General features: G+C 37.2%; 1 protein-coding gene and 1 non-coding gene across 2 annotated transcripts; both read right to left on the bottom strand.

The window, feature by feature from the left end:
- Positions 1 to 6,952: 6,952 nt before the first annotated feature.
- Positions 6,953 to 7,026, bottom strand: TRNAI-AAU. The gene has a single exon. It is a non-coding gene; the product is annotated as a tRNA-Ile (tRNA).
- Positions 7,027 to 10,116: 3,090 nt separating this feature from the next.
- Positions 10,117 to 10,894, bottom strand: LOC122642692 (auxin-responsive protein SAUR36-like). Its single transcript, XM_043836250.1, has one exon. It carries the CDS (start codon positions 10,666 to 10,668, stop codon positions 10,156 to 10,158), a length of 513 nt encoding a protein of 170 aa, XP_043692185.1. The 5' UTR covers positions 10,669 to 10,894; the 3' UTR covers positions 10,117 to 10,155.
- Positions 10,895 to 11,156: the final 262 nt, after the last annotated feature.

The raw sequence follows: 11,156 nt of genomic DNA, 5'->3' as shown, positions 1-11,156 counted from the left end.
TGGAATCTGGACTCTAGACCCTACTCACGATTTCAGTTCGAATTCGCAAAGTTAAAATATGGGCTGCGCTCAGCAATCACAGGTTGATGAGCCAGCCTGAACTACCACCCGTGTCTGATTGTCTATCTTTGAGTTTATGTATGTAACAATGAGCTCCCCATTTCTTATAGTTATACGAGGAATTTCTCCATCATGTACTAGAGAAGCCTATTCTACAACCCTAATATCTGCCACTTGTAGATTACAATGGGCCCAAAGTTTATGGACAGATAGGCCCAAGGCCTTGCTCACATGTCAAGTTAGTTTGGTAAGATTGTGGTACAAAGCTTTGAATATTCATTAAGGAGTTAAGTTAGGAAAGAATTGAAGAGAAATTGTTGGGTCAATGGGAGGGAAATTTGGTGATGAGATTAACAACTGGACAATCTTGATCCCACCCTATCAATTAATCGCCGAAACTAAAACCGGCTACATTGTTCTTCCTTGTGGGCCCATGGGTATTCTGATGGGCTGTGCAAGGAATCTTTGTCTTATAATCCAGGTTAAATGTTATAACCTTAACAAGGCAGTAATATCTAGAGATTGACATTTGGTATATCCTATCTTCATTGCGTAAATATAGTAAATAAAATGATTTCTGGGTTTTCATTAAAAAAAAAAAAGGTTTCTGGGCCTGCCTAGTGAAGGGACCTGCTCTTATTCTGATGTTGTTGTGGGCTTAGATGGAAAAATCAAAGATGGGCCTTCCCTACTCATTTACGCACTTCAAATTTGTAATCCTAATGAGGTTTTATTCTCCCCACCCTCCCCCCTTTTTAACATTAAATTTTATGAGTACCCAAAGCAAAAAAAAAAAAAAAAAAAAAAAGGTTAGGCATGCTGTCGGGCTGTCCAGCCATTGTCTGTCTCTCTCTCCACCCTGTGAAATGATGATCCTGCCCGACTCATCCCGCGCTCCCTATTAGAGCAAGCCGCTAGCTTGTAGAAAGCGAGTGGCGTGCCTAACCCTCACCCATAATGAAATCCTAATGAAAGTTCAAATTTTCCTATCTTGCTCTAAAAAATAAATAAAAAAAATTCTTACATCTTTTGATTTGATTGTTAGTATCAAAAACATTAATTGTATTACAATAAAAGGGAGAGAGTTCCCCACATTGCTAATGTGGCGAGAATCTCTTATGCCACACCAATGGCGGGGCAAAGGAATAATACCATTTACATGGGCCTAAATGGGTAAGAAAGGAGAGACAAAATAATAATAAAAACTCATTGTAAGAGGGTGTATCATATATTGGTTGCGTTTAAACTTTTTTCCCCAACAACAACAAAAACAATATTAATAATGAAAAAAAGATCCCCACATCTACACTATATGATTCTTTTCCATGCATTCTCACATCTTAATCATGTGAGTCCCACATTGACACTCTCCTTCATAACTATGTGACCTTCCATTGATTAAACAATTTGCATGCCATGATTGATGTGGCGTGGGAGATTCCCCTATACCGTTGGCATGGGAATCGTTCTCCCTAATATTAATGTGCAAGAAAAAATAAAATACAAAATGGAAAACTGTTTCTTGTGGAGAAGCATGGACCTTGCGTGCGCTGAAACATGTATTTCATGGGGTGGGGGGGGGGTGTTGGGGTGGTCAGTTTGCCCCCTCATGTGTAGCCACAATCACACTCCCCTACAAAAGCCATTTACCCATAAAATAATTCTGTGAGTAGATCTGTAGGCATCAAGTGGTGTTCATGGGAAGAGGGCCTGATAGCTAACACATGTCAATAAGGGGAGGGGGTGATGCTAAGAAGTAGTCTCAGCCTTAGTTAGTAAGTTCGGTAAAGACAATATTACGGGAACGGATACCTACGACAATCAAATGAACTGTACGACAATAATACTTTTCAAAAATCCGGCGCAATAAAATGCACCCAGCAATGATACAATACGTGTTTAATACGATTGCATTGTAAAAATCCAGGAACAAAAATACGGGCATATATACACTATAAAACAGACATGTACATCTAATAAACACAATAATAACATTTAATGATGTGCCTAAATATATAATTTGATTGGATGCAAGCCTAAATTCATTACAATCTTCATTATAGAGCTTAAAATGGCCAATCAATGAATACATTGTACAAGAAATCATGGTCCAGTGGTGCTTGTGCAGAACTAAACTGATCTTAAATAGAGATGATCAGGGGGCATTCTCTTTGAAGTTTGTTCATGTCAGATGCAACAATGTAGTGTCGTTCCTATACATACTTTTCTGTTAATGGTTACCTTCTCCTCCTCCTTTCCCCCAAGGTTAATTGATGGCGGTTTGTGGAACACTAACCTCACAAGGGTGTGGATGGATCTTACGTAATTATAAAACCTATAATGGCTTTCAATGGGATTCCCACAATGGCCACTACACTTATGGTTAAAAAAGTTTTCAAAATAGAGGTCTATCATGAACCACTGATTAGTTAACATTTCCACATCAAATGGTTAAACTAGGAAGCTAAAAAAGGTGAAAAGAAGAAAGCTTAAAAAAACACAAATCACTAAATGAACAACTGATTAGTGGATGCATTAACCCAAAATAGAGTTCCAGAATCAGGCCATCGGAAAGTGGAAAGTGTCATGAGCCATGGCATTTCAAAATTGATTGAAGAGAGAGATAGATGCATCCCAAAACTTACCGAGTAGAAAGATTCTCGTTGGCTGAACAGAGATGGTGAATCTGCCGTTGCAATCACCGATGGAGCTTCTACATTCGATGGAAAAAGATATAGAGAAGAGGAACCAACTACCACAGGGGGGTATTCCAAAATTTTGAATTCATAGGTTGCTGTAATTGCCGATAACCTCAGTTGTTGCCAGTCATCGACTCGCCAATTTGAAATCACCGCGAACGGCGATAGAGAAGGGGGTTAGGGTTTGGTTTTCCTGACTGTGAGAGAGGGACTAGGGTTTGGGGATTTTTAGACTTTTAGTTTTAGTTTTAGTTTTTTTTAAAAAAAATTAAATGTATACAATGTATTATATTTGTTTGGGTAATTTACACATACCACCCCTGAGGTTTGATGAAAGGATATTTTTACCCTCCATTTTTGAAAAATTCTGCATACCCCCTGAGGTTTGCAAACGGTAACAAATAAACCCATTCTGTCAGTTTATGACTAACACCGTTAAAAATACGATGTGAATTGTCGAAATTGCCCTTACAAAAAAAACAAAAAAAAAACAAAAAAAAAACCCTGCAACTCATCTTCCCCAAATCGATTGGGGAAGATGAGTTGCAAGCATCCAAATACTCACTATTAGATAATAAAGCCATGCCAAATCCATCTTCCCCAAATCTTTTAGGGTTTGAAAAAGGGGAAGATGAGTTGGGTTTTCTTCTTGGATAGCTATAAAGCTAATCTGTTTTACACCCCATTTTCTTCTAGAAACTCAAGGGCTGGAAAGGCTAGAGTTTGTAGACCCACATACGGATCCAGGGATGATCCTCAAAGAATGGCTGGACACAGCCACACAAGACATCAAGGAGTCAGTTCTCAAGTTGAATATCAAGAAGATTATCCACATGGAGATTAATCCATTCAATAAGGGGAAACAGAATCCTGGAAGGTACAGAGAATGGAGAAATAGATACAGTTCATGATCTCACAAGACATGGAGTCGACTCAACAGATAAAGATGGCCAAACATCTCTTCATGTTGCTGTCTGCGGGGGGGCATCCAGAAATGGCTAAGATTCTGGTACAGGAAGGGGAAAATGTGAACAAACCAAATGCTATGGAGTGGACAGCAAATGCCCTAGCAGAACAAGAGCAGAAAAGCATCAATGACCTCTTACAGTGCTACTACAACTGTACCAAAAATCTAGATGTCCATAAAATAGATTTCATAGAGACAAATATCACTAATTACAATGGAATTAATCAAAGAAGCTATAGGAAAATGCCGCCAATTTCACAAACTCCCATTTTGGAACGGTAGCACCAAACTCCAGTTTGAGCAGCTATTCTTTTCCTCATGATTCCCAAGAAGAAACCCAACTCATCTTCCCCTTTTTCAAACCTTTAAAGATTTGGGGAAGATGGATTTGACATCGTTGGAATGGGATTCCGTTCGTTTATTTAGTTCTGGAAGCTCCCAATTTTAATGGGTTTTTCCCTGAATGTATGTATAACCATGGTGACGGTTATAGATATAGACTTTCTTATTATCTAATTGTGAGTATTTGGATACTTGCAACTCATCTTCCCCATATCGATTGGGGAGGACAAGTTGCAAGTTTTTTTTTTTTTTTTTTGTGTGTTTCTTGCAAGGGCGATTTTGACAATTCACATCGTATTTTTAACGGTGTTAGTCATAAACTGACGGAATGGGTTTATTTGTTACCGTTTGCAAACCTCAGGGGGGTACGCAGAATTGTCTAACATTGGAGGGTAAAATTATCCTTTCGTCAAACCTCAGGGGTGGTATGTGTAAATTACCCTTTTTTTTAAAACACGTATAATACTTCAAGTCATAAAATGCGTGTATTAATCCATATCTGACGATTCATATGGGAAAAACTGATTTTTTTAATTACACATTTTGATCCATGTATTATATGCGGATTTACTAACTATGGTCTCAGCAGTTTTTCACTTCCAATCATACTGATTTGTTAATGAAAACAAGTGAGAAAGAACAATTTGGTCTCAACAGCAGTCTCACTTCTAGTTTAGATTCGCTTGTTTCCTTGGCTTTTTGTTTTTTGAGGTTTTTTTTTAATTTGATTGTGTTCCCTCTTGTTGGATCCATTAATCGCTTTGCAGTTGCTTTTGTGTTTAGTGGAATGTATATTTCGTTCTGTGAAAGAAAACAAACAAATTTTAATGTTACAATTATTATTCCATTTTAATATTGATTTGATTTTACATCAATAAAAATTTTTTATTATTAAGATGTAACCTCGCACTTACAAACAAATCTTAATGTTAAAATGTAACATTCATGTTTGGCAAAGGTCCCAATAAAATGATATGCCATGGTTGTGGTAGGTACTTACAACTCAATGTTTCGGTTTTGGTTTTAAAAGTAAAATCATTTATTAAATATTTTGGTTTGTTTTTAAACCAATAAACCGTTGGTTTTGAATGGATTAAAAACGATTAGAACCATTATATTATTGAATCGATTATACATACCAAACAAATTAAAATTCTAGTTAATCTTAAGTCACAGCCTAAATATAGTGGTTTAAGCCCCACACCAAAAAACAGGTTCATTACCTATTGGTACCAGCTTTGGTAACTCGAATTGACAATAAAACTGTTTAAATAGGACAGTTAAACTGAAATCTATTAATTGGTTTAGATTTAAGATATTTGAATTGTTCAATAAATGGTTTGGTTCTGATTTCTACATTTCATATCTTGAATTGAATATGAATCAAACAAATTTATTGGAATCGAATCGATTAACGTCATTTTTAAAAAGGATTTAGTTTTTCTTTAGTTTAGGTGAAAAGGGAATATCTTTGGCCATTGTGATTTGATGCTCTGATTGGATTTTAGGAAGAGTGAATGTCATCATTAAGATTTGGGTTACGAGAATGGCTCACAGATGGAATCAAATCTGTGGGACCCACATAGAGTGGATTCCATCTGAACAGTTGTGAGTCATTCTCACGCGTAACCTGATCCTACCTCTGTCATTAATTCTCAACCCTACTGTTTAAAGTCTCAACTACTTTTTTTCAATCCAATTAGAGGATTAGATCTCATAAATAAAGAGATTCTCTCTCCACCATGAGTGACGACAAACTGGGTTCCCTTAAGTAAGTGTTTAGTCCTTTTTAAGTGGTATCTTTCTGATGTGTCAGTTGGTTATCTCATGGGACATTAAATTTCACACCAACAGTAGGGGTCCATTGTGAGAGTAAATATGACACTTTGTGCATTTACAGTCATTTATTAGTAACGTGGACGCTACTTGTATATGGCTCCATATTTAGTAAAATCTAAACAATGTTATAAGGATTGAGGAGTAAAAGAAAATAGTTACAGTTTATAAGATGATTGAGCCATGCAAGTTCTGTTAGAATTAATTTGTGCAATCAACATGATGAAACATTAAACATGAAACGTAATAAAAGATATTTGAGAATATAGTCATACCTGAATGATCTTGTCTATTCCATTCTCTATACAATTGCTAGTGTTAGCAACTACTAAGAATTGCTACCATTGTATAGATTGGGAGCAAGGATCGACACTCTAATTAAGAACAATTTATGTCTCTCCTGTAATAAAACATAATTGTAAGTAAATCCACACATAAAATCATTCTCTATATTTGTTAAAACAGATACACTGAAGCCTCTTAGGGAGACCACCTTTCGTATAGGACTTCATCCAACCATCCCCATCAATCAACACCCATCCACTAGTCCACCATTCGAATAGACAAAAAACTACTAGAATTAAGGAGTGTAGGAAAAGAAAGAAACCTAAAATATAGTGGGAAAAGGGGCTCAAATATATCATAGTAGTAGCTAACATAGAAGGAATAAGTTGCTTCAATGAAACGTGTAAATTAGGTTAAGAATTAATGGAATAAAAGGGAACTTTATTGCATTATCGTAGGGCTTCTTCGCAGCAACACATGTTGAAGGATCCAATAGGGAGGAAGATTTAGTCCCCGCAACCCACTTGGAGATAAAGGTAAAAGAGATATGATCCTCTCTTCCTTTACTCTTCTATTAATGTTCCATCGCTTTATCTTTTTTTGTCATCAGGAGGAGGGGAAGGGGAAGAGAAATATTTCATTTGAGAGCTTAAAAGCGATGGGTATTGAGACTTCAAAGCACATAAAGTCATGAGGTGGGGATGCTTTAGAATGAGAAGGATAAAGGAAGAAGATGAGGAAGAAAAGAAAAAAAAAATTATATTGGCCTATGCAGGTCTCGAACCTGCGACCTTCGCGTTATTAGCACGACGCTCTAACCAACTGAGCTAATAGGCCAATTGATATTCAATTTGAATTATATATACATATTTATAGAGTGAAAACATGTACCCAAAACATACATTACAAGAATTAGTGTTGCCATAGTAATAGTCTCTACGCAAATTTGTTTTAAAATTGCATATTTTTATGCCATGTAGATGGTTCATTTCATTAATTCAATGTAGATAGATTGCCTTAGGATGGTAATGGTGTCATTCAATTAAATGACTAAGTTTTTCTCCATCCATAGAGGACGGTTCACCCATCATCCTAAGGATCACAAACCCCTATAAGATTTTAGCATTTTTCCAAAACACCCTTGCGATGCCCTCTTCCGCCCGTTCGACACCCAAGGTAAATGGGGTGGAAGAAAACTCGATCCTTACTTAAATAGGTAACACTTTGTCCCTAACATTTCAAATATGGTATAAAATTTAGTCCATTAAGGTTAAATTTGGCCACGTGTTAACTTTCTCTCACATTCAATTATTTTTCCAACCCCCACATATATTAGTGTCCCCCAATATATGTCCAAGAACTCCTCATAGTCCTGTGCACTCTAGATTTGTTAATGGATTGTTTAGTCTCCTGGCAAACTTAGATCAGGCTGAAACTTGAAATGTGGATAGGGGATTTTGGAGTCAATTCATGCAAAAATTTGGGCCACATTAGAGCCGTCACATGGAAGATATTTGATGTTAGTGTAATTTCTTAGATCACTTAAATGGGTGTCCCATAATAAGACCTTGAATTTATCTCTTGCTTTGACTCACCTGCCAAAACTACATCATAAATGAAAAATATGTCCCAAAATTTTGAATGTCACTAGTGTAAAAAATTTATGGGTTTAAAGCTGACCCTTGATGTTTTTCAAATATAATTAAGAATTGACTAGTTTACTTCTCAAAGTTCTTATCCCGTGGATAAAGCCTCATCATCAATAACTGCTAACTTACCCTTCCATATTTTCTCAAAGAAAAAGAGACAATTTTCCTTCATTCATAGAGGATGGTTCACCCACCATCCTAAGGTTTTTGTATGTTCCAAAATATTGTTTTGATACAAAATTTTATCACCTCAAGTGCATCAAAAAGGTACATCTGACGGTGTACCTTAAAGTGATTTTATTTAAAACATTCCCCCAAGTACATGTGCACCGTCGGATATATCTTTTTGGTGCACTCGAGGGTGCACTGTACTTGAAAGGATAAAGGTCCTTTTGATACCCATTCTTGTTGTCTCCCACCCCTCCGTGACGTGAATGGGATCCCATTCCCATTCACCGTGGCAGTGGGTTGAGGGAAACTCAATAAAAAAAAAAAAAAGAAGTTTATCTTCGAAAAGAGATCTCACTCCTCCAAAAATAAGTTCTCCTGCTTTAAAACTATGAACTTTTATAGAAGAAAACACCCTTCACGTTGCCAAGGAAAAAAATATAGGAAATTGTGTAAGAAACTTCTAAAAGAGAAAGCTGTGAAAGTGATTAGGAACTAATAAAGAATCAAGTGTTTTATTTCGATCCCAAAATTATTCTTTTTCAACTGCTCTCATACATAATCTGATAATTTCAAGCCGTTGAACTTTGTCACTTTCATTAAAGAATGTCTGCCCAACAAATATTGTAAATTCTCTTCTCAACCCTCTGCCTTTCAACAATTTCTTGATGGAATTTAAGGGATTCAAATTGTATGCCATGGTTACCAAAAAAAAAAAACTGCAATGGATATATTGATACATTGAAAATAAAATAAAAACAAAAATATTTTGAAAGACCAAACCCATCTCTTTCCATCCACGATCTCAATTCTTATCTCCCGAACTCCCAAAAGCTTTATTAACCAAGCCGCATAGGCAAATCATAATTTACAATTCATCTAATATCCATTGGAAAAGAGAGCCAAAAATTTTAAAAATGGACTGTAAGGCTGTGTTTGGCTTATATTATTGGAATGCATTTTTGTTTGATTAATATATATTTTATCATCGTATCTTCTCAATCTCAACATCTTGTGGGTCCCATGCACCCCACCTCCTGAAGATCTCAACTCTTAATGGTGGTTAAAGAGAATGAACTATGCAGCAATTTAGAATTGCATAATGACATTTTGAAATCAATATTTTGTTTGGTAAGCTTTTCTAGAATGCATTATCAATCCAGTATACATTCCAAGAATGCATAACAAACATAGTCAAGTCTCCAATCTAGCAATCCCTTGACCTAAAAGCCTAAAATATTCTGAGATCTATGAGAAAACCTGAAAGTCTTCGATGAAAAAAATACTTCTTCAGAGTAGAAATATTAGCAAGAAGAATGGACAATCAAGATAGGCCAGCGGTAACCACCACCACAATAGTGAGAAGATGTGGATAGGCCAACCCCCTTAGGCCTTTAACCTCACCCAACATTAACAACAACCCTTGGTTATTAAGAAACGGTTCAACTTCTACTCCATAGTAAACCAGAAAAAATAATAACTACCCTCTTCTAAAAATATACTTTTCTTATAGTTTTACAACAAAAGCTATGATACTCACTACTGAAAAATTTTCCCCTATGATACCCTTCACAAAACTTGGTGACTTAGGCTACTTGGCCCGTGCAGAGAATGCTACCTGGGGTGTGCGATATGCGCCAAACACAGGGGCGGGTGAAATGACCGCTGCTCCCTGGGAATTCTGCATTTTCATTGGGGTATTGCGGTCATTTTCCCTGCCCTTGTGTCGGGCGCAAGGGCAACGCACTGCATGTACCCCATGGAAAGGCAGAAATTCCTAGGGTTACGCGATTCTTGTGTCTGAGTGCAAGGGCCACGTGCAAGTGCATTCTCTTTCCCATATAATACTCATATATAAATAATAATTTAGAAAAAAAATTTGACAATAAAAAATCTTTCTATTTTATTTCTTCTATCAATTTGATGATAAGAACTACAATTCATACATATGATTATAGATCATAACTATGTCTATGCCTAAGGGCAAGAAATGAAGGGATTAACCCCCGGCCCAAAAAAAAAATTTCTAAACTAAACTAAACTAAAGCGCAATAAAAATCACATAAGAAAACAGAGAAAGGAAAGCGCAAAGAGTAAAAGATGTTTTTTTTTGGTGATCGTTGATATATTTTTATCGTCATGATCAACGTCATCGACTGCGACACTTCAATGCCCGTTTCCGGAACCCCTCGCCGGCGGCAATCCTTGTCTGTACGTTCTCGAAATCCGACAAATGGCAGGGGATAGTAATTCCACCTGGATGCTGGAACCCGTATTCCTCCTCTGCTTCCCTCAACAACTCCACGAACAGTGGATGGTTGAAGTAGATCACAGGTACCAAAAACCGATGTGAGTATCCGTCCTTCTCTCCCACGTACACCGCCAAGTATCCTTTGGGCACCGCCGTCACCGGCTTCGCTGCCAATGACTTCTGCCCTAAACGCTCGTATCCTGGCGTGGGTATCCCACAGCATAGCCCCTTCACTCTTCGCTTCAGAGTGCGACCCCAGTCTTTGATTTTCCACAACGTCTTGCTTTTCCTGCTCGGAGGTGATGGGACCTCTAAACGATTGTACAAGGATTGCTTCCGTTTACGCGTTAGAGCCCATTTGAAGACCGTCAAGAGCTTTCGTCCAAGCCTGAAACCCCGCGTCTTCCGCATGGTTAATCTGTACAAATTGAAGAGAAGAAGCGATGGAGAAGGATAGAGATTGAATCTTTATGGATGAATTCAGAGTCCTGCAAAGGGGAAAATTGTTTAAGAGAAGGGCCAAGGGTCGGTGATCGACATGGTGAGGCGGAACAGAGTTAGACAGCCTTCAGAGAGGAAAGTTGGGATATTTTTAGACATAAAAGAAAGGATAGAGAACGAATTTTGTATCAGATGGAGGAGAAATAGAAATTCATCCGAGTTTGCGACAATCGATCCAATAGAATCACTGGTGCTTCGCTGTGACTGTTTCTCCTTCTATAATCTCTTCAATATTATTTTGACTAAATTTGCGTCTTCCATGGTGGTGGAGTAATTAAGTTTCCTTTGATCGAGGATTGTAGATCCTTTAATAATGAATGGGGCTTTTAAAAGTCAAAAACGCAAAAAATAAAGGATAGAGAGGACTGGAAAGTTTAGAGAGAGTCGTCTATATCTGA

The sequence above is a fragment of the Telopea speciosissima genome, chromosome 1 (genome assembly GCF_018873765.1).
Source record: "Telopea speciosissima isolate NSW1024214 ecotype Mountain lineage chromosome 1, Tspe_v1, whole genome shotgun sequence".
NCBI lineage: Eukaryota > Viridiplantae > Streptophyta > Magnoliopsida > Proteales > Proteaceae > Telopea > Telopea speciosissima.
This window is presented reverse-complemented; position numbering and strand designations above follow the sequence as displayed.